Genomic DNA, 24,077 nt, shown 5'->3' with positions numbered 1-24,077 from the left:
ATGGTCGGAAGGATCTGAGATACTGCTGTGAAGGGCACAGGGCTGTGTTGTGAAAAATCCTTGAACCTTAGGAGAATACACATTACATTATAATATTATTATAATTATTATTATTACATATATATATAATTATTAGTATTATTAAGACGTGGTGTAATGATTAATTGAAGATAATATATATATATATGAGATATATATATATATATATAAATAAGAACCACATTGGAGTCAGAGGGAATGGTTATAGGTTTATTGGTTATTATAAACATTCTCAGTAATCGGAGGGCGAAGTAGGGGAATAGTCTGGGGATCCAGGGCCATAATCAGAGGGAGAAGAAGGAATGTAATCTGGGGTTCCAGGGCCGGAATCAGAGGGAGGAGATGCCAAGGCAGGACTGAGAGGACGGATATAGGCATGAGGCACTGGAGGAGGAGGAGAAGCGGGAGTCCTGAGCTCAGGGTTGCAAAGCTCAACATGAGGACAGCCATCAGTTTGGGTTCTCTGATCCACGAGGTTAGGCAGAGGGGTTTGAGTCGAGGACGTGCTAGTAAGAGGCCCTCTCACAATATGGAACAGCAGATGAGGATGCTCGGGGAGGTCAGGAGAACAGAGCTGTTCCAGACACGTAACGAGCTCATGGGTGATATGAAGTAGCTGGAAGCGGCGATAGCTTTCCATGACATCAGCGGCCATTGGCCTTGGGGAGAGAGACGGATGAGGATGGTGAGGTGAGGACATGATGGGGCAACCAGGATGAGCTGGCTGATGCGAAGGGATCTGAAGGGAGATAAGAGGAGTTAGAGGAGATAGAGGAACGGGAGCTTGAGATAAGTGTAAACAAGCCCAGCCTGAGCAAGGACAGGCTGAGATCATAGCATGAGATCATAGTATGAGATCATATCAAAATTCAAGCAGTTAACAGATTAGAGGAGTCAGCAAAGAACTCCATTGTTTTTGTACACAAGTAACATTATAGTAGCAATAGCTTAATAATAATGACAACAGTATAGCAGTAAGAGTTTAGCAGGAGTTTAGCAATAGTGACAATATAAGATGACAAATAGATAAGAGCTTTCTTGTATGAGAAATAATTTAGATAAGAGCTTTCTTTTAACATAATAACTTTTGACATAAATCAGACTCATAGAGTGACTTATAATTATTAAAAATCATGTATAGTAGAAAATAGCAAAGGAGAAACTTACCCATTGTAGTTGAATGAAGGATTAAATCTTCAGGACGTCTGGCACGGGAAAAAACTGAGAGGCAAATGTAACTTTGACCAGGGAGTGAAGCTCTTTTTTGAGCACACTTTTTAATAACAAAAATTGTTATTTAGGCATAATTGTTATGGCGAATGAAGAAGACCCAGGGTCACAGGCCTGGGCTCCCGGGCCTGGGCTCCCGGGCCTGGGTCCCGGGGAACTAAGAGGAGGAAAATCCATAAATGGGCATATGGGCAAAAGGTGAAGGAAAAACAAGGGGACTGCAAGGAACAGGACATTACAAAAACATATGAGATGATTCCGGTAAATAAGATGACATAATGAAAAGGTGATATGAAAACCGGTCTGTGAGGGGGGGGGACCGATAAGGAGGCGTGTGGAAACGTATATATAGAGGAGAATTTTTGGGGCCAAATGTGTATGCGTAAAAAATCCTGTAACTCTGCAGGTCCGTCCGGAGGGTTTTTGTTTTTTGCATGCCGATGCTCTTCATGAAGATGCTTTTTCTTTTTGGGTTTTTTGGGATTTCTTTTGTTACTTTCAAATTGGCAATTTCTCTTAGAGAATTGTTAGCTGATTGACCACAATAAAGAAGGTTGCTCATTCTCATCCAGGTCTGAGGAGTTTTCCCATTGTTTTAATTCGTATTAATGTTAGTGCTATCAGTAAATTAAGTTTAAGTAACAATTATATAGCATAAAAGCATTATAAAGTATATCAGTATAATTCACCCTGATATGTGCCGACTTGGAGACGGGCTCTAAGTTCCCACAGCTGCTTGGTCAGATCAGTGTGAAGATATTGTGTTAGAAAGCTCGCGAGAAAAGCGCTGAAGTGGAATTCCATTGCTGTGTATGATTTTATGTGTAAAAAGAGCTGGAGTTGAGTTGCATTGCTGTATGTGTGGTCTTATGTGTCAAGAGCAGATCTACATTACTGTGTGTATGTATATGTGATAAGAGTGGATTTGTATGGCCATGTGTGATTGCTGCATGTGATTTTCTATGACAAAAATCTGATTTCCCTGCTGTGTGTGATTTTCTATGACAAAAAGCTGATTTCCCTGCTGTGTGTGATTTTCTATGACAAAAAGCTGATTTCCCTGCTGTGTGTGATTTCCTATGACAAAGAACTGATTTCCCTGCTGTGTGATTTTGTTTGACTAAGCTGATTTCTCTGCATTGTGTTTCCTAATGTATGTTAACAAATATTGTAAGGAATATTGTCTTATTTGTTTTTGTAGGTGTTGGTGTATTACCAGTGCATTTCCTAATGTGTGTTAGTGTAGGAATACTGTCTTATTTGCTTTTATAACTGCTGGTGTATTACTAGTGCCCCCGCCTAGCATCGTCAGTTCTGTTGGCTGCCATAGAAATAGCCTTTATTTTACATATAGTGGCCCATAGCACTGTATAACACTCATTTAAGTGCTCAGTAAAGGGACTGAAGGAGCCCCAGCAATAGATTGCAGAAAAAGTGCAAATAATATAAATATTAAACAAAAATACGTGTTGAATATAATACTGTAAAATACATTTAATAGGACTAAGACAAAGTAAAAACAGCCCCGAATGACGCTTCACATGTTGGTTCCCTGCTGTGTAGGCATCGAAGAAGGCAATAACGTTAGCATAGCCTCAGAAATCTGTCGCACAGTAGCTCCTAATCATCCAATTGTGCAGCTGTTGTTAGAAAACCCATCTTATGATTTAACAGAGAACAGACTAGAAGGCGATAAGCTACAACTCATAAAATACAGATTAATTAGATCCCACAATCAATATAGACTAGTGATAAGATACGTTGAAAGCCAGAAGAAGAATCCCTAAGGTAATACTCCAAAATAAAAAACGTAGGGTTAAACCTGGATCCACATTGAACATAGAATAATCAAGTCCCTTACGTATAACTACATGGTGGTACACCGTTCTAGCATTATACCCAAGTTCCTTGAGATTTGAGGAAGAATATAGGAGCCAGGTTCCCCCAAGAATATTGACGGTATCGGCCGACAGCCCACTAGTGTTGCTACTCCTTACCAATCCAGGTCGTGACTTAATAATCACCCAATATTACGTTGAAGGCCGACATGTTAGAAGATTTAAGCTCCGGTATTTTCCAGGTGGCTACATAGTGGTAGTTACTGAATTTTATGACTGTCTGCAGTGTAGAAATAGTGAAACACCAGAAGAAAACTAGTATCTAAAGGACGAGTAAAAGCCCCCGTGGAAGTAATTCTCACGTGGTACTGTTGGCTCCCTCTGGTGGTTGAGAGTCTTGTGTCGGACAAGTTAAATAGTTGATGGCACCACAAGATATACTTATAGAAACGGAAGGCATAAGAACACACTTTTGGGACGAGCGCACATTTAAAGATAAGTGTGGAGTTGAAAGGTGGCAGTGGAAAGAATTAATTGCTGCTAAATTGTGGTATCTGACTAAGTGGAATAACTTGTTGAATTTACAGGTTGAGTTTCCTGAGATTGATTGGACACAAACATTCAAAAAACTTTGGGAACCCACACTCCTGAGCCCAATATTACGGAGACTGGTGGAAGATCCCAGTGCTACTAAGGCCACCATCCCTTTGTTTGATTTCATAAAGGATCCAGACAGTGAAGAAGACGAGCCTGCGATAGATTTCGATCGAGCTCGACCTATCCAAAACAACTACTGCTCAGGACTTACAGCAATAGTTACTGTAGAGTTAAGGAGTGTGAATTGGGAGAGAGGATTGGCAGTATCTTCATTGATAGATAAGATAAACACATTATCAGAAGTATATAGGAGGAAGAAACCAGTCAGACCAGCGATAACTGTCAAGCAGATAAATGTACATTTGGTTTGGTCAAGACACAACCAGAACTTAGGAGAAAGAAGCAGCGCCCACAGAGCGCGACAAGGGTGCGTCATGGGAAAAGTAATAACAACAAGTCAGCCAACACCGGCGGAAGTGGTGATTGCTAAACACAAAACAGATGAAAAGTACATTAAAAAGTGTATGATGAAATGGCATGACAGGACACAGGGAGTGTTGCAATGGCCTAAGGAAGGGACATTTAGGCTAAAAAGGTGTGAAGAAGTGAAAGAAATGTTGCGACATTGGAAAGTAGGGAAAGAAGATGATAAGACGAGAGGAAAGAGGATAAAGAGGCTAGAAATACTCAGCTGGTTTGAAGAAGAAGGCAAAGAAATAGAGAGAAGAGAAGAAGAAATACAGAAAGTGATACAGAAAGAAGAAGAGGAAGAAAAGAGACGACAAGAGGAAGATGGGTGCAGTGAGGAAAAGCCCCCACCCTATACGACACATCGTGGACTGCAAACACACAGAAAGCGATATCCAGGTGTAACACAAATGGTGGTGCAAGCAAACGATGGGAAATGGACGAAAATTGAAGGAACAATAACTGGAAGAGTTAAGCTGTCCGGAGACGAAGACGGAGTGGAATCAACATGTCATCTGGACAGTATAACAGAAGATCAAGATGCACCCATAACAGCTAAAAGAAAGCTGCAGCTGGATGGACTAAGAGAAGAAAGCAACAATTATCTGAAAGAAATAGGTCTCTCCACCAGCACACCCTCGGCACCAGAGGAAAGCGAGATGGAAGAAGAATGTCAAGCTAACAACACCCGAGATGAAGAACACTCCACAGAACAAGGACGATGGAGAGAAATATCAGAAGAAGAAAACACCAGAATCAGGACAACACCAGATAACAATGACGAAAGAAATACAAATGGACTTGTTGAAAGAAGAGTGAAGGGAACACTGTACATAGAGCCAGAAGCCACAGCATTGAGAAGAAAGGAAGATCAACAACTGCAGGAAGAACTGGTAAAGTCACTCAACCGACTGGAACAACAATTGAAACACACAGAGGAAATTGATGCATATGCTAAAAGGACACTGGAGAAAAGTTCTGCAGAAATGGAAGAAAGAATGCGACAAATAGAAGAAGCAATTCAACGAGAAGATGACAACCTAACCGAACTGGAAAAGAAAGAGAATCGCAGATGCTGGGAGAGTAACTGGCCCAGTAGTGGACGCCGGAAAGGTCAAAAAGAGAAGCCGGAGAGTGCACAACAGAGAAAGTCAGGAAGACCGGTAAGGGCGCCACGAAGATATGGGACAGAAGAAGACCTACCAGCGACTGTGATGGAAGAACCGGAAGTGAGCCAGTGTCCCTTAATAGCCAAGGGAGGAGAAGTGCGTTATGTGCCCTGGTCATTTATGGATATGACTGGGTTAGCAAACCAACTCCCAGACATATGCCAGGGAGGGCAGAAATGGATAACAAAGTTTGAAGAAAAAACAACTGGCCACCTGCTGGCAGTCGGAGATATCAAGGCCATACTGGCCCAAGTGATAGGAAAAAGTAAGGCGACTGAAATATTGTCCGAAGCAGGACTGAAGAATACGATGGATTCAGAAAGAGACGATGACTTAGCCTTTGGAGCCTACAGAAATCGCGTGTGGGATGCAATACGTGACATGTACACCAAGATGGACCCAGGTAAACTGGAAGCCACAACAATGGGCGAAGAAGAAAATGCATTAAAGTTCATCCAGAACTTCCAGACCAAATGGCTAGAAGAGACGGGTACAGCCTGGAACCTGAATGAGACAAACCAAGGCTTGTTCAAAATTATGCTAAAAAGATGCATGCCAGCGGCAGTACAAGAAGCACTAGAAAATGTGGTCGGCCTGAATACCCTACCCTGGGAAACATTCCAAGCTCATCTCGTACATCACATAGAACAACACAGGAAAAAGAAGAGAGAAGCTAAAGATGCAACTGAAGCACTAATGACACAACTATACAAAACTCAACTGGGAGAGCTCACCAAAGCAAGAAGAGAAAAAGAAAAATCAGGAAAGATACAAGCTTCACTGCAAGCCCCAACGATTGAAGCAGCAGTACTGGTACCTGCTACATCAAATGTAACCCAGATGACACCGACCCAAGCACCCCAAGTAACGACACAGACATATGTGCAACAAACACCCCCAAGTGCTCAACAACAAATGCTATCGCAAGCAGCTATGCCCCCAATACATGTCCACCTCGGCACTCAACAGGGGACACCGCAAAACCGTCCTATGAGAGGACCGGGCCAGAGACAAGGACCAGGACGATGGCAAAGATGGCCCCAAGGCCCAGGGCCAAGACAGTTTGGGAATCCCCAGGCTGGTGGAAACAACCCACGAACACAGGCACTTGAATGTTGGGGGTGTGGCGGAAAAGGACACACTAGAAGAAACTGTCAGGTCAATCCATGGGAAAGTCAACCAGGACAGCCAGAACACAGAGGTCAGCAAGGGACAGCATCTGGTCCCAACCAATGGTCAGGACAAGCAGGACCCTGGACAGGGCCTGCAGCGAATTGGAGTTGAGGATGCCCAGAGAAGCCAGAGGGGGAGAACATGCAGTACGTCACCACACTGCATCCAAGGCAGGAACCAACAACTATGGTGTCTATTAACGGTATGAAATCAGTTCCCATTATGATAGACACTGGTGCCACTTTCTCGTGTATAGGACAGGAAGGCTCCGGACTCCCCCTCTCACGCAACTCGATAAAGACTACTGGCTTCTCAGGGACAACACAGATATTGAAATTCACGGAGCCTCAGACCTTAACAGTTGAAGACACCACGATAGTGGCACCACTCTTATACTCACCCCAATCCCCAGTGAACTTACTGGGAAGAGATTTACTGTGCAGACTAGCAGCAAAAATACACTGCAGCCCAACAGGAGTCTGGGTAACTTTCCCAGATGAAACATTGGCAGGTCAACACCTACTAACAGAAACGGACAAGAGAAGGACACAGGATACAGTGTATTGGCTGGAATACATCACCCCTGAAACATCTGGACTAAACCAGACCTACATGAAATGGAAAATGTGGATACAGGCCATGCGGCCAGACTGCAAGGAACCAAAGAGCCCCTTGCATTGTACCTTATACTTTGACTATAACAGCGAGAATGAAGAGTATGGACAACTGTGGAATGGATTGATGGAGACAAAACAGTTCGAGATAACGACAACAGATGTGATAATAGTCCCACAAGGAGTGGCCGCCATGATAATACTGAAGGATGAGCTAGAGGCATGGCATCACATTCCGAACGCAGCCCCACATGTCTCTCTCATGGTAGCAGAGGGATTTGAATCAAAAGATTTAGGATCAATGATTAGGGATGCAACGCAGGTCAGAGAGTGGAAACCAACGCATAATTCTTACATACACATCTCACCAGATGGCAAGTACACACGCATCTCACAAAAGGCAGTAGATAGCGTGGTAGCTACACACACATGGATAGAGAGGGACATGCCGTTGTCATCGCATACACTAGCACTCAGGACAGAGGATGAAGCCAATGAAGACGAATCATTGCTGGAAAGTGTGCCAGATATCTTGTGGACAAAACATCAGACTGATGTAGGATTAGTTAAATCAGCAGGTCAAGTCCAAATTCAGGTTAAACCCAATGTTAGGTTACCTTACCAAAGGCAATACCCATTGTCAGTACAAGCAAGAGAGGGAATTAGACCTACAATTCAAGGATTACTTGAAGCAGGCGTCCTAATTCCAACTAACAGCTCTTGCCACACCCCCATATTTCCTGTCAAGAAGCCCAACTCTGACAAATGGAGGCTTGTGCATGACCTACGGGCAGTCAACAGAGTAGTACAAGCGGAGACACCTGTAGTGCCCGATCCGCACACTCTCCTGTCAAACATCCCAGAAGACTCAAAGTGGTATACAGTAATAGATTTATGTTCAGCCTTTTTCAGCGTGCCCTTACATCCAAATTCGAGACATCTGTTTGCGTTCACATACGAAGGTAAACAGTATACGTATACAAGGCTCCCACAAGGGTATTGTGAAAGCCCATCGATCTTCAACCGTGTGTTGGCAGAAGACTTGGCCTCGATTGACATTTCTAGCATTTTAATTCAGTTTGTTGACGATTTGTTGATATGTAGCCCAACCAGAGAGCAGTGCAGGAAGGACTCACTAGCAGTGCTTAACATGCTTGCAGAAAATGGCCATAAAGTCAGCCGAGAGAAATTGCAGTTTTGTAAAGAGAAAGTTGAATACCTTGGTAGGATGTTACAAGGAACAGATAGGTCTCCTACATCAGCTCACGTGGAAGCGGTACGCACCGCCCCAAAACCCCAAACAGTGAAACAAATGCTTTCTTTTCTAGGCATGGTGGGCTATAGTAGACAATGGATCTGTGACTTTGCGTTAAAAACAGCTCCTCTGCATGCACTGATACATGCAGCCGATCAGAGAAATGAAAAAGCATCCCTTACTTGGACCTCAGAGGCCCTCGCAGCATTTGAGCTGCTAAAAGGTGATCTGTGCTCTGCACCAGCGTTGGCTGGACCAGATTATAGCAAACCATTCCACCTATACGTTTCTGAGAAACAAGGCTTTGCAACTGCAGTTTTAACTCAACAACAGGGCCAGGGGAAGCAGCCTATTGCTTACTTTAGTACGTCACTTGATAACGTTGAAAAGGGAATGCCTCCTTGTTACAGAGGATTGGCAGCGGCCGCTTTTGCTTATCAAAAGGCATCCATAATAACTATGGGTCACCCCACAACCCTGTATACGACCCATGCACTACATGCCCTCTTGACTAGCCCAGCATTCGTAATTACCCATGCACGAAAAACAGGGTATGACGTAATTCTCTCAGCACCTGAATTGACAATCCAGAGATGTCGTACGGTAAATCCAGCAGACAGAATGATGACCCCTTTAGAAGGAGAGCCACATGACTGTCATGCTGTCTCCAGTGCGCATTTAAAAGCACGACAAGATCTCGAGAATCAGCCACTGCCACATTCAACTCTGACTTATTTTGTCAACGGTTCTTGTTTTAGGGGAACGGAAGGGAATGTAGCTGGTTATGCGATCGTAGCCCCCAGCCGTGACCTATCATCCTTTGAAACCGTCCAGGCTCTGCCTGTGAGTCAGCCCTGTTCAGCCCAATTAGCAGAACTAAAAGCATTGACAGCAGCGTGTATCTTGGCCAGTGGGCAAACGTGCACAATTTACACTGACTCAGCATATGCCTATGGTGTATGTCACTTATACGGACCAATCTGGGCCCAGCGCGGGTTCCATAGGGCAGATGGCTTGCCGGTCACGCATGGTCAGGCCATTTCAGACCTACTACATGCCATCACACTTCCAGCTAAACTAGCTATTGTAAAGTGTGCTGCACACAAAACGGATGGTACATTCGTGTCCAAGGGTAATGCGGCAGCGGATGAAGCCGCTAAAAAGGTGGCATCACAGCGGGTAGATATCCTAGCAGTTACTGTCCCACATGACACTCCTCCACCAGAGACCAACTTAGCATCCTTAGCTGCCTCACAGAATGCAGCATCAGTCCATGAGACTACACGTTAGGAGGAAATGGGAGCACGCAAGCACAGGCAAACTGGCCTGTGGCGAGGGCCACATGGACACTTTGTTGCCCCCATATCACTTTTGACAACCCTGATCAATACTGCGCAGGTAGTGAAAAGGCTTAAAAGAACATGGTGGTCACCATTTTTAGGCCCAACAATCGATCATGTATTAACTAGCTGTGAAACATGCGCCACACGTAATATCAGAAAAAACTTCACCGCTCCAATAGGGCACATCCCACAGCCAGACGGTCCATTCCGACATTTAGTGATTGATTTCATTGACATGGTTGAAAGGAAAGAAAGGAAAAGATATGTTTTGGTGGTAGTAGACAGGTTCAGTAGGTGGGTGGAAGCCCATCCTACAGCACATGCTGACGCTGAGACGGTAGTGAAATTCCTTTGCAGAGAAGTGATACCTCGATTTGGAATTCCTGATAAGATCAGTTCGGATAATGGTATGCATTTTTTGAACAAAGTCGCCAGCAAAGTGACACAGGCCTTGCGGATAAAACACAGGTTTGGATGTGTATATCATCCGCAGTCGCAGGGTATGGTGGAAAGGGCTAATGGGACACTAAAAACAAAATTGGCTAAAATCTGTGCAGAGACCAAATTGACATGGGTACAAGCACTACCATTGGCATTGATGAGCATGCGCATGCAGACAAATCGCATCACACACTTGACACCACACGAAATGCTTACGGGTCGACCCAAGCCGGTGCCGTACTTGAGAGGCCCCTACAAAGGCCCCCACTCGAACAATTAGAAGAAGAACTGGCCAGTTATGTAAAACATCTAACCCAAATACACAGAACTTTGTTTCAACAGGTAAAAGGGGCAACAGAAGTGAGAGCGATAGAACTACCCAACAAACTACGAAAAGTAGGACCAGGAGATTGGGTGTACATCAGAGCCTTCAAAAGGAAGTGGAACGACGTAAGAAGGACAGGACCATACAAGGTAACACTAGCCACACCAACAGCCATAAAGGTAGAAGGTAAGGCTGGATGGTACCACCTCAATCATTGCACACGTGCTCGAGACCCAACTGCACCCTCAGCCCCAGAAGTATTCACCAGACAGTCGCAAGACCCAGCACCTGAGACACCTGAGGCATCTGAGACACCTGAGGCACAGGAAAACGAAGACACACCAGCGGAGGACCCACCACCGGGGGAAAGACAGCCCAACGAGACACAAGAAGGAAGGGTGCCACCTTCAGAGGAGCAATCTGATCCGTGTCCTGCACCACTAGAGGTGCTACCTGAAACATCAGCCGGAGCCCCGGGAGACGACAGGCTGGGGCAGCCCGAGGAAGGAACCTCCCAGACAGCGATCAGCCCGCAACAGGAGAATCGCTGGAGGGTAGGAGTAGAACAGGCACTAAGACACGAAGTGGAACAGATTCCTGAACCACCCCAGGCAGCAAGAACGCAAGAACGGGCCGACAGCCCAACACCACCTGAGATTGAGATACCGTCCACCATTAACAGGGCAGAGTGGAAACAGATACTTGCTGGGTGGGACAGCATAGATCAAGGGATAGAAAATATAGTGCCTGAAGATATAAGGGGTGGACCAGCATCCAGAACAAGAGCAAGAACTCGACAACAGGAACGCAGCAACAGACGGGAAACCGAGAGCAGCTGAAGATGGCCCCAAGTGGCACCAGAGAGCAACTGAAAATGACCCCAAGAGAGGCTAGAAGAGTAAACCCGATGTCTGCAATATTAATAACAATGGCAATAGCAGCTATACTCATAATAGCAGCAGGACTGCTGAGAACCATAAAACGAACAAAGGTCCAGATAGACTGTACTCAAATATTGAAGATAAATACTGAAGGCACGAAAGGCAGTAAGGTAAAATTGTACACCCACAACATGACCAGCAGGAGCCAGGAAGAGAAGAACCCAGAAGGTGTCCAGCAAGCACGGGTACAGCGTGAAACAAAGCAAACAATACTGGAACACATAGAAGAAGTCAACCAAGGAACGGAAAATCTGTACCTGAAATGGCTAATGTTTACTGCCAAAGAAACTGTGAAAACAGACTGTGTAATATGTGCTCGGAGGAGCTTACCTGTTAGGGTGGTTCCAATTCCAGGAAATTTAGCGACATGCCAGATGCGGAGCTGCGAACTTATGTCACCATGCACATTCCAAGGATGTGTCCCGTTCTGTCTGAATCGTTTCTTTGACCCAGCTATTCCATCAGTGAAAAGACCAATAAGTAAGCCTGGAGAAAAGCCAATAAGATATGGCAATAAACATCTGTACGAAGAAAGCTGTGAGAGCATAGCCTCCCTAATAGCCTCCCTAATAGCCTCCCAAGACCGATAGCTTCCAAGCCACATGGAAACATAAAAATAGCACACAATCTATGGTTTCCCCACTGCTACAGAGGATATGGCCATAAAAAGTTGGGAGAAATAAAGAACTGTGAGGAAGTGTGGGAAGCCAATAAAAATGTACGAGTGGCAACTTTGGGGGTAGACGGAAGAATATCGAAGCATATTTGGACAATCTCCGACCTGGTGAAAAAGGGAACGCTGCCAATAGCAGATGTATTCTGGTATTGCGGACAAGGACAGTCATTGCGGCAAAGACTTCCAGAGCAGTGGGGAGGAATCTGTGCCCCAGTAATCCTGATTGGGACCCTAAGGGTTCTTCCCATAGGACAGATAGAGAATCCTGTACCGACTCTTCCCCTAGGACCAATCACGAATCCTGTGCCGACTAGATTGCCAAGGAGACGGAAAAGGTTCAGCTATGATGAGGATAAATCTGTTTATGTTGACTGGGCAGGAATTCCGGTAGGCATCCCGGATGAGTACAGAGCACAGGGATAATCTGCCGTGGACAACCTCTTAGTGTTTTTTCCATGGTTACAATTAAAGAAAAACGCGGAGTGGATCAACTACGTATGGTATAATCAACAGCGATTTGTAAACGCCACAATCCTAGCGTTTCAAGGAATCGAGCGACAATTACATGCAGTATCTGTAATGGCATTACAAAACAGACTTGCCATCGATACAATGAGAGCGCCCGATGACGGAGTGTGCAGTCTGATCGGAGATGAATGTTGTTCAGTAATTCCGATGCATACAGGGGAAGGAGGTAACCTTACCGTTGCCCTCAAAGCATTGGAGGATCTGCGCATGGAGCATGTACGAAACACCCACAAACCAGATGTAACCGGAGGAACTTGGTGGTACTGGCTGTTTTCAGGAAGCTGGAGAGCTATTCTAACACGAATGGGGACAGTGCTAGCAACATTCTTGTTAATATTAATGCTGATTACTTGCTGTGTGATACCTTTGATTCATAAAATGATTTCTAATGCCACACAATCTATATTTGGACAGAATCTGCAGATTGTAGAAAATATTGAACCAGAGTACATGGAAATGAAAACCTTCATGATATATGACATCCCTAAAAAGGCACAGGTTTGCCCAGACAATATAAAATTCCTGTAACTAAAATATAAATATGATGTGTTATGTTAAGTTGGAAAAAACAAAAATAAGTAACATAAAAATTACATAAAAACAAAAAACAATAAAATAAAAATATACGTAAAGCACCTTAAGTTAGAAACCAAGTAGTACACATTGTGTAGAACTATTTATAATCTAGAAACGAGAATGGTGTTATGTGTTGTTTGTCCCCGTGTTCTTTGTGTCCTGTAATTAACAGGAAAAGTGTGGAGAGAAAATGACGAATATGGGACAGAGCAAGGACATCCTGATGGATGAATTTGGAGAGTGGAGTTTGACCCACTGGGACAACCCGATTCCCCAAAAGGCAGACTACAGAAAGTGGGTAGCTGCACGGGAGAAACAGGTGTACGGGCCCGTGAACGAGGAAGGAGTCCAGATCTGGGTAACATACACGAAATATCACCTGATGCGAGAGGTGTCGTATGGACTCAAGGTGGGAAAACTAGAGTGGCTTTCTTTGAACACACCGATGTGGAAGAACATGGAAACCATCACGATTTGTGCAGGGACTGATAGACTGTGGGGTAACCTACCTGTAAAAGTAGAACAGCTCTTGGAAGCCTTGCCAAGCACAAGGACTGGAAGACAACCTAGGGAACGGGGTGAAGTGCTAGTAACCTCTCCCCTGTTCCCCACCAAGCCTCTCTACGTGGTGCAAAGCCACCAGGGGCAGAAGTACACCGTTCTAAGGGGCGACAGAGAACAACGGAACGAACCTACACACAAAGAGTGATAGATAACCTCCACTAATAGCATATGTAATGTTTAGAGCACATCAGTAATCTATAATGAATGTAATCTATCAGTGATCTATAATCAACATAACGTGTAATGCATAATTAATATAACATGATAACATGTAACGCATATAGCATGTCGGGATGTATACATTAGTGTACAGAGTCCAGGTGATGAATACACTGTCGAGCACAAAACGCTGGCAAGGTGCGAATTTTTCCCTATCGAAGTATGAGAGGGTTTTTTCGCTCACCTCTGGACCAAGGTTTAAACATGAATGATGTATGTTGTGCTAGCATAAAATGTGACATGCTTCCCTTTGCCACCCATCATAAATCCATTGGGTTTTGTAGCTGCAAAAGGGGGGAATTATGTGGGAATTTTTTAATAAAATAATGCAAAAGTACACCACGGACTAGGGGAAAGGTGAGAAGGAGAGAAGAAGCATACATCAAGAGTCAAGGCCATTAGAAGCAAGCAGGTCCTAGGCGTAGGTCATCAAAAGTAGTAAACGATTAACCACCCCTATAGGCTAAGAATACACAGAAACCAACACACACACACACACAGAGGCAGAAAGGACACGCGCACACAATATTAAGGCCCAAAACTGAGCAGAAGGGTTTAATAGGGAGATGCAAAATCATAAGGAGTCACTTCTTAATATAAAATGGTTTGACAGCATAGCGAGGAGGATATTGAGTGTTTTTGTTAACACGCCATGGAGCTTGAGTAGCCTGAGGGCGTGTGGATGGAGTTGGAAGAGTCTGAGTAGACTTGGTGACAACTGTAGCAGTCTGTGTTGAGACATCGACCCCCTTAACAGCAGATGTGTCGCTGGGTCGACCACGACTCTCCATATCCTGGATATAATGAGTAATGACCTCAGTGAGAAGATCAGCAGTAGGTGAAGGTGTAGAAAGGTCAGTTTCATCCAAAAGGTGTGCTACCCATGCGGAGATTGAAGCTAGAACACACCACAAATAAAGCCTCAGCAAGCATATACAAATACTCTTTCCACTGGGTTAATAAGTAAACCAATGACTACTGCACACCATATCCAAAGAGACTGAACAGTAGAAGAACAGGTTTGAATCATATAGAAGAGAAAAATGCTGGAGTACAAGAAAATCCATACATACCCATGAACAAGTGTGTTGTGTTGAGTTGTGTTGAAGAAGACCATAGAAAAGAGAATGAGTCTAAAAGCACATAAAACCAACTTATAAGCTCCATGGCCTGATGACGTAGGCCCAAGGACTATGGGGACGGGGCCCCTCGGTTGGAAAATAATGGGAATTTAGAGGGCCTAATGCGTGGGAAAAATATTGACCCAATGTATGGGCAAAACATTCCAATTTGGAAATAATGGTAATTTCCTAAGCGGGCGAAACTGTGTACGTGAGCGGTATTATGATTGTATAACGAAGGGGGTATGGCAAAAAAGGGGGGCATGTCAGAACTGTATATAAGCTTACTGCAATCAGCAGTGCTTCGGTGCAAGTCTCGTCTACTGGACAAACTTGTATCCCTGGTACCAGCTGGATAATTGCTGTCTATACGACTGTCAATAAACCTACCTCAACTGAATCCAGTCTTCGTGAGTTTGGCTGATCATTTCTTCTTTGAATTTTTTACTTAGAACTGTTGTTTGAACTTATAGTCAGATTGCAGGAGCTAGCCTGGGCCAATGTAGGTTGGAGTCGGTTTTCTCCTACATTCACAATATGGAAAATATCATTGTTTCATGGTGTTTTTTCTCTCACAGGAGCGCGTGCTCGCGTCACTCGAACAAAGTCACTTGACTTCTGCTCTGTGCTGCGACTGTGCAGAAGACTGAACTGAGTGAAAATACAGTTTATTAACCGTTTATTCTTCCACTTCTGAAGTCTGTCACCATATTATAAAGGATTGAGGAAGGAGTGTGAATAATTCCAGAGTGCACTGTATGTTAAGTGGACTGTTAAGCAGAAAATTGTTAAAGATATAAGATAATAAAGGTCTTTTACACACAGTAGGTTGTGTTTCCACCAGCAAGCAGCACAGAAAGACAGAGCAGTTTGAGTAAAGTTTATTATTTCTGAGGAGACATTGAACATTTTTATATCAACTATAATAAACCCATCCTAATAGTGTATCCAGTTAAATAGTCTGTTTCTACATTCTGCATTCATTACTGTTCCAGTTTCAGCACACAAAATGTCCAGTGTAGCTCAGGGACAAATTCAATCTCACACCTCACTTATAGTTTTTATAAACACTTTTACTAACATTTTATTTTGGATCACAAAACCTCACAGATGATTTATTACTCCACATCCTGACTCCAGCGTATAGAGGTTGAGTGAATGTGGTGTGGACTCTGTGGAGGAGCCTCATGGTGTCAGAGACGCTGTAGAAGGACAGAGTTCCTGCACTGTGATCCACATACACTCCTATTCTGGAGGATGATGGACCTCGGAGCTCAGTCTTAATGTTGTTGTGCCAGAAAGAGACAGAGGAAGAAGAACACCGCAGACTCCAGGACTGACTGTTGTATCCAAACACACACTCATTACCCCCTCCTTTTCTGCTGATCTCTTTATATGACACTGATATGTCCACATAACTGCTCCACTCCACCTCCCAGTAACAGCGTCCACACACACTCTCCTTACACAACACCTGAGCACAGGAGTCAAATATCTCTGGATGATCAGAGTATCGCTGTCGTGTCTCACTCCATGTCACCACTCTGTTCTTCTCAGACAGAATGAGTTGATGAAATGCTGTGTTTGGATCCAGAGTCAGATAACAGAAATCTACAGTAATAAAATGTCCACATGTTAGATGTTAATCACAGGATTTATAATAAGTGTGTGTGAGACACCTGCCTGTGTTTCTATCCTCCTAATGCAGCTTTATAAACATGGATCAGATTTAGATCAACAATACAAACATTTTAACACTGTGTGTGTGTGTGTGTGTGTGTGTGTGTGTGTGTAAAACCTACACTGCAGAAAATCTTCTCTGCTCTTTGGTTCTGAAGGTAAAATCATCTGAACTGCTCCAGCTTTGGAGACACAGAGACAAATTGGAGACAGAAAAATGACGTGGAAACAGTTTAAAGTGTGAATGTGAAAAATTTGCTTCCTTACGTTTATTTCAGACGTCAACAACGTCACCATCTCAATTTATTCATCAGCTACGATTTTTCCAAAAGTGTAAGATTTGTACTTTGTTTATCTGCTAAATTGATCTTGATGTCATTTACAAGACTGATGCTAATACTGTGTGATTTTCTGCAGTCTTGTTCCTGCTTACTTCTTATTTCTGTTAGATGAATTTTATGGCTCTTTTTACTGTGATACAGAAACAATGTTTGTTTGTTCACCTTCTGGTCTGATTTTGTTGAATTCCTCCTCACAGATTTGTTCGACTCGTTTTTTCAGATCTGAGAGAGATTTCCTCACTCCATCAAATGAGAGATGTTGATTGACAGTGAAGCTGAGTGAGTCGTCACATCCAGGAGAAACACAGAGAGACAGGAAACTCTACAGAGAGGAAACACATCATAGAGAAGGAGAAAAGTGGACAAGAGGAACGAATGAATCTCAGACTGAATCAGAACAAAGACACACTTGTGAACTCTGACAGGAACATTTCTTGTTGCTGTAATGAGCTTTTAGGAGGAAACTTTGTGAGGAACAGCGCCCTCTGTAGATCAGACAGTGAGTGTTACCTGGAGGAAGTGGATGTCATTGTGTGTGTGTGAAAGCTGCTCCAGCTCAGTGACTCTCCTCTTAAGATCAGCAATCTCCTGCTCCAGTTGATTCAGGAGTCGTTCAGCTCGACTCACATCAGCTTTCTCCTGAGCTCTGATCAGCTCCGTCACCTCCGAGCGCTTTTTCTCCATGGAGCTGATCATCTCAGTAAAGATCCTCTCACTGTCATCTACTGCTGCCTGTGAACGCGTCTGTTAGAAAACACCCACACACACACAGATCCATTTAAAGATCAACTCTTTATCTCACAGTGACTCTTTAATGTGTGTTTATGTGAATCTCTCAGTTTCCTCCTCACCTTAATAATGTCCACAGTCTGTTTCAGCTCCTGCACCTTCTTCTGCTTCTCCTGGATCCTCTGCTGGGATTTTATCTGATCCTCCTTTAACTCATTCTGAGACCAAATACAATATGTTTAATTAATAGAAATAAAACTAAAATACAAAGAATTGTAGCTGTAATTAAATAAGAAACTACTACATTGTCCCCAGCACACATCATCACACTCATCACCCTCTCCTTTCCTGCTGATCTCTTTATATCAGACTGCTCTTAACATGGTGCCCTGTGATGATGTGGAGTCCCACCAGGGTGAACTCTCCTGGTTACCACCAGAGGCTCCTCAACCTGGATCAGGACAAATATATCTAGACCAAACTCTGAGCAGAAGCTTCCCAGATCTCCAGCTCAGGGTTCTTTTTACATTTCCACAATCACTTTCACTCATTCGTTTAGTTGAAGGTGTTGTTTGTACTCGAAAATGACCTTAAACGTCTTCCACTGGTATTACACCATATGTTATATGTAGATATATAATATTTTACATTTTACATTAATATTTTTAAATTAATTTTAGGGCACAGTGGCTTAGTGATTTAACACGTTCGCCTCACACCTCCAGGGTTGGGGGTTCGATTCCCGCCTCCGCCTTGTGTGTGTGGAGTTTGCATGTTCTCCCCGTGCCTCGGGGGTTTCCTCCGGGTACTCCGGTTTCCTCCCCCGGTCCAAAGACATGCATGGTAGGTTGATTGGCATCTCTGGAAAATTATCCGTATTGTGTGATTGTGTGAGTGAATGAGAGTGTGTGTGTGTGTGCCCTGCGATGGGTTGGCACTCCGTCCAGGGTGTATCCTGCCTCGATGCCCGATGACGCCTGAGATAGGCACAGGCTCCCCGTGACCCGAGGTAGTTCGGATAAGCGGTAGAAAATGAATGAATGAATGAATGAATGAATGAATGAATGAAATTAATTTTAAACTTGAATTGTATGTGTATTCATTTATTATTTATCATTATTTTTGAATTCTTTTTTTTCTTCCTGTTCTTATATATATATATATATATATATATATATATATATATATATATATATATATATATATATATATATACTAAAATACAAAGAATTGTAGCTGTAATTAAATAAGAAACTACTACATTGTCCCCAGCACACATCATCACCCTCTCCTTTCCTGCTAATCTCTTTATATCAGACTGCTCTTAACATGGTGCCCTCTTAACATATATATATATATATATATATATATATATATATATATATATATATATATATATATATATATATATATATATACAGGAATTGTTAAAATAAATTGAATTTGAATTTAAATTTTAATTTGTAGTGTGTGTACATATATAAATATAAAGTAAATATAAATGTGTCTTAAAGAAGCTTCAACATTTTTAGAAGTAAACAAAATAGTTTTCTAATTGAAATCAGAATAAAGTGGCACATGACCGTGTTAAATATCATCATCATCATCATCATCATCATCATCATCGTCATGCCGTTGGCTGTTTAAAGTACACTGACTGGTCTGAGCTGTTTCACAAGTCTTTACAAAACACACTTTCACTTTTACTAAAAATCCACCTTACACTGAATGACAGTCATATAAACAATCAGATCACCTCAATAGAAATTAGATTAGAAATAGAATTTGTAGAAATTGACTTATAAAAGAATATTAATATCCAGTTCTCACCTGTTTTTTAGTTCTTTCTGCTTTAGCTGAAACTGTATCATGACCTTTGTGTTGATCCATCGTACACAAGTAACAGATGAAGCTTTGGTCAGTACGACAGTAGATCTCCATCAGTTTGTCATGTTCAGAGCAGATCTTCTCTTGGAGCTCTGCACAGGCTTCAACTAACTTGTGCTTCTTAAAGGCAGGAGACTGATAGTGAGGTTTAAGATGATCTTCACAATAGGAAGCCCGACAATCCAGACAGAACTTGACAGCTTTGTGTTTTCTCCCGGTGCAGGAATCACACTCCACATCTCCAGGTCCAGCGTAACAGTGAGCAGGAGAAGCAGCTTGGAGTTCAGACTTCTTCAGTTTCTCCACCACTTCAGTTAGCATGTTGTTCCTGCGTAGAACAGGCCTTGGAGTGAAAGTCTCTCTACACTGAGGACAGCTGTAGACACCCTTCACATCCTCCTGATCCCAGCAGCCATTAATACACACCTTACAGAAACTGTGACCACAGGGAATAGTCACTGGATCATTCAGGAGATCCAGACACACTGGACAGCTGAACTGATCCACAGAAAAATGATCTACTGAAATACTGGCCTCTGTCATTTTGAGAGAGAGAGAGAGAGAGAAAGAGAGAGAGAGAGAGAGAGAGAGAGAGAGAGAGAGAGAGAGAGAGAGAGATTTATAAGTTTTGTTTTCTCTGAAATGAAGATTCCAGGTTCAGTGTGTTATAGTGTAACAGAGAGAGGAGCTGTGGCTTTACATAGAAAAGGAGCTCAGACTTTAACCACTCACACACCACACACACACACACACACACAGACACACACAAATTGGGCATTGCAATTCATTTGGCCTTTAGAAAAAAACAAAAGTTACTCATTTGTAAATATTTCACATTTGTGATATGCCTTTGAGATTCTACACACATATACAAACACACAAACACACACACACACACACACACACACACATTTATACTGTATATACACACATATGCACACAGATATACACACACACATATATACACACACAAACACACACATATACACACAAACACACACACCAGGGGCGCCACTAGCAATTTAGGGCCCTATGAAAGAAAATGAGACTGGCCCCCTACCACACCCATTTTGCACCAAACATACAAACCTCTGGGGGCCCCAAAAGTGCGTGGGTCTTTAGAACCTTCCTAACTTCCCCCCCTTAGTGGTGCCCCTGTCCATAGAATTTAAAGCTTATTATAAACAAATGGTTAAAATAAGCAGAAACCTTGGACTCTTGTTTTATTTCATGAAGAAACACTTAGAATGAAGTCACAGTGCATCTGGTGAATGTGCATGACTCATACAGCTAGCTGTCAGTGTGCTGTAAAGCTTTATGTTTAGAACATTTGTTGATGGCACCAGTGGCAAGTGAACTCACGACTGCTGGTTCACAAGACCACTGTTGAAGCCACTAATATGGGCTGAGGCTGGATTGGGGTTGGAGCCCTTGCTCATTTGGTTCATCCCATATGTATGATCCAAATGCACAGGAGCTAAAAAAAAAAAAAAAAAAAAAAAAAAAAAGGCTTTCATAAAGATGTTCTTCAGGTTCTTCAGGTTCTTCGGCAATCTTACTGCTATTCTTGGCTCTGTAGCCCTGTGGTTAGAGCACTGGTCTTGTAAACCAGTAGTTGTGAGTTCAATCATCACTGGGGCCTTCAGTTGGGTCTTTTTGAAGATTTGAGTGCTGGTAGCTACTGTAGCACCTTCCACCTCCAAGTTCCTGTTTCTATCCTGATCACATGTTACTGTCTTGTGTCGGTGAGGATTAATGAAACAGAATGTCTGTGAACCTGTACTGATACACAGTGTTCTTCAGTTTAAATAAGGCATTATAAGAACTTTTTAGATCAATGATTCTCATAGAAGCAGAAGTTTGAGGTCCAAGGAATGCTGAAGCAGCATGTACACAAGCTTCTTCTGTTCCAAACATTTTGGTGTTGGAGCCCTTGCTCATTTGGTTCATCCCATATGTATGATCCAAATGCAGAGGAGCTAAAAAAATGTCTTTCATAAACATGTTCTTCAGGTTCTTCAGCAATCTTGCTGCTACGCTTGGCTCCATAGCTCAGTGGTTAGAGCACTGATCTTGTAAACCAGGGGTCATGAGTTCAATCCTCACTGGGGCCTTCAGTTAGATCTTTTTGAAGATTTTATTGCTGGTAGCTAGCACCTTCCACCTCCGAGTTCCTATCCTGATCGCATGTTACCTGTGTTCTTCAGTTAAAAAAAGCCTTATAAGAACTTTTTAGATCAATGATTCTCATAGAAGCAGAAGTTTGAGATCCAAGGAATGCTGAAGCAGCATGCACACAAGCTTCTTCTCTTCCAATCATTTTGTTTTGATACATCAGAACCCAAATCAGTCCATGAGACGGTCACTTATTTTTTGAAAAAAGTGCTTGAAGGCCCCAGTGAGAATTGAACTCACGACCCCTGGTTTACAAGACCAGTGCTCTAACCACTGAGCTATGGAGCCCTGTGACAAAGGTGTCCCTGGAGCCTTTGTTATGTGAATCAGTTGGTCCACACCCTGTAAAGTAAATTGTATCATTCTCGTCATCATGTACAAATGCGCTAATGGGGTGTGACTGCTTTCATTAACATGTTCATCACATGTTGGGCGAACAAGGCTCCATAGCTCAGTGGTTAGAGCACTGGTCTTGTAAACCAGGGGTCGTGAGTTCAATCCTCACTGGGGCCTTCAAACACCTTCAAAGAGCTAAACCTAGAAAAGCAATGTTCTGTGTTGCCTTCACACAGCTCCAGACTTCTGGCTTTGGTTATGAACTCTGTGTTTGTCTATGTTACCTCCCACTGTTTCGGTAAGTTGTTCTTATTGCGGCTAAAGCAGAACCCTGAAGAACTTGTTTTTATTCCTTAAGTCTTAGATTAAAAACTGATTATGAGTCAAATTGTGTGACTTTGTGTGTTTGTGCAGCACTTAATCAACATCTCTTCCACTATTCAAGATTGCCTTTCTATCTTCAAAACAGCTTTTGCACCAGTGTTCTCTGCTCCCAGGGATTAAGATCTGGGCCTGTATTCATAAAAATTGTAAGAATGAGAGCTCCTCAGAGAGCTCCTAATTTAGCTAGGAATCTTATTTTAAGAGTGATTCAGGACCTCAGATCAAATGTAAATGTAAACATCTCTGACACAAAGCAAAAATGCCTTGTGTGTGTGTGTGTATATAGTATGTGTCGGAGATGTTATCTCTAATATGATTGATCACTAAAATAATCTCTAATCTGTATCATCTTATTATCTCTCTATACATTTCTTCTCCCTCTTCACCTTTAGCCCATTTTCTCCTCTGATAAAGAAACTCTTAATCCTCTTAAAAGTCCTCCTCTCTGTTCCTGACACTTTTTGACTTTATGATCTCTTTTAAGGGCTAAGATGCTTGATGAAGAACTTTTATCTTTTCTAGGATCTTTTCTTTAATTTTAAGGGGGAAAAAGCACATCACTTGGAGAAACTCTTTGCACTCAGAACTTTCATGAAAATGGAGAAACACTGTCAGATGATCTCCAACCATAGAAGGTTCCAGTGAGGATTGAACTCACGACCCCTGGTTTACAAGACCAGTGCTCTAACCACTGAGCTATGGAACCTTACTAATCCTTAGCTAACTGAAGACCTGGGCCACAGCAGAACTTTGAGGGGTTGTACAGATCCACAAAGTGTTCTTCAGAAGATAAATTGAAATCTGTCTGATCTTTAACCATCTGTCACTTGATTCAATTTTATTCCGATGTCATAGTCTGATCTCAGATCAGTTGCAAGCTGCCCTTCCATTTCACCTCACTTAGCTTCATGAATATTTCAGTCACACTCTGAGCTTATTCAGCAATGCTACAGTATATGACCAAAACAGAGAAAGCGCTCTCTCGCATCATCCACGGTTCTTGAGCCTTACCCCATTTCCTCGCTCCAGATCTTACATCACCATGGCAGAAGGTCAGCATTAGATGCTGAACCCAGATCAGTTTGGTAGGAATCTGATCTGCTCATTTTGAAAAGGCTATTAAATGATTTTTAATAAATCAGAAATATTTTTTCTTTAAACCTCAAAGAGCAGAAATGAATCTTTATGAAAATGGTGTCTGAGTTTTTTTTCTGGAGCTCAGAAGTGAATGGTAAAGGAGACAGAGAATACTTTTAAAGTCGAATCTCTGGAAGAAATCCTGCAAGTGGTTCCTGGGTTCATCAGATCTTGGGTTTCTGCTCTTCCTGTTTCCAGCTGTCCAGGAATTTTTATCATTCCATGATATTTTTTCCCAGTCTGATGATTAGACAGTGTTGTTGACTGCTTTCTGCTTTCCTCATAATGTTC

At 42.7% G+C, this 24,077-nt stretch overlaps 1 protein-coding gene and 4 non-coding genes across 6 annotated transcripts; 2 read left to right on the top strand and 3 right to left on the bottom strand.

Moving 5' to 3' along the window:
• Positions 1–15,983: 15,983 nt before the first annotated feature.
• On the bottom strand, positions 15,984–20,317 carry LOC132858596 (E3 ubiquitin/ISG15 ligase TRIM25-like). Of its 2 annotated transcripts, none has more exons than XM_060888990.1 (6): positions 19,698–20,317; positions 17,990–18,085; positions 17,649–17,882; positions 17,301–17,460; positions 16,920–16,979; positions 15,984–16,728 (listed from the first exon to the last, which is right to left on the bottom strand). In XM_060888990.1, exons 1-6 carry the CDS (start codon positions 20,295–20,297, stop codon positions 16,202–16,204), a joined length of 1,677 nt encoding a protein of 558 aa, XP_060744973.1. In that variant the 5' UTR covers positions 20,298–20,317; the 3' UTR covers positions 15,984–16,201. The 2 variants fall into 2 exon arrangements, with proteins under 2 accessions (XP_060744973.1, XP_060744972.1); XM_060888989.1 differs by having other exon boundaries at positions 16,920–16,973; positions 19,698–20,297.
• Positions 20,318–21,795: 1,478 nt separating this feature from the next.
• Positions 21,796–21,868, top strand: trnat-ugu (transfer RNA threonine (anticodon UGU)). The gene has a single exon. It is a non-coding gene; the product is annotated as a tRNA-Thr (tRNA).
• Positions 21,869–22,144: 276 nt separating this feature from the next.
• trnat-ugu (transfer RNA threonine (anticodon UGU)) lies at positions 22,145–22,217 on the bottom strand. The gene has a single exon. It is a non-coding gene; the product is annotated as a tRNA-Thr (tRNA).
• Positions 22,218–22,369: 152 nt separating this feature from the next.
• trnat-ugu (transfer RNA threonine (anticodon UGU)) lies at positions 22,370–22,442 on the top strand. Its single transcript has one exon. It is a non-coding gene; the product is annotated as a tRNA-Thr (tRNA).
• An 840-nt stretch (positions 22,443–23,282) lies between these two features.
• Positions 23,283–23,355, bottom strand: trnat-ugu (transfer RNA threonine (anticodon UGU)). The gene has a single exon. It is a non-coding gene; the product is annotated as a tRNA-Thr (tRNA).
• Between the last annotated feature and the right edge of the window lie 722 nt (positions 23,356–24,077).

Source organism: Tachysurus vachellii, chromosome 15 (genome assembly GCF_030014155.1).
Source record: "Tachysurus vachellii isolate PV-2020 chromosome 15, HZAU_Pvac_v1, whole genome shotgun sequence".
Lineage (NCBI taxonomy): Eukaryota > Metazoa > Chordata > Actinopteri > Siluriformes > Bagridae > Tachysurus > Tachysurus vachellii.
The sequence above is the reverse complement of the archived record's forward strand: the minus strand, read 5'-3'. Positions and strand labels throughout refer to the sequence as shown.

Coding starts and splice junctions, on each gene's coding strand:
- LOC132858596 (XM_060888990.1), bottom strand. CDS start 20,297: ATGACAGAGGCCAGTATTTCAGTAGATCATTTTTCTGTGGATCAGTTC. Junction 17,883..17,989: donor AGACTGTGGACATTATTAAG/GTGAGGAGGAAA, acceptor GTTTTCTAACAG/ACGCGTTCACAGGCAGCAGT. Junction 17,461..17,648: donor ATGACATCCACTTCCTCCAG/GTAACACTCACT, acceptor TCCTCTCTGTAG/AGTTTCCTGTCTCTCTGTGT.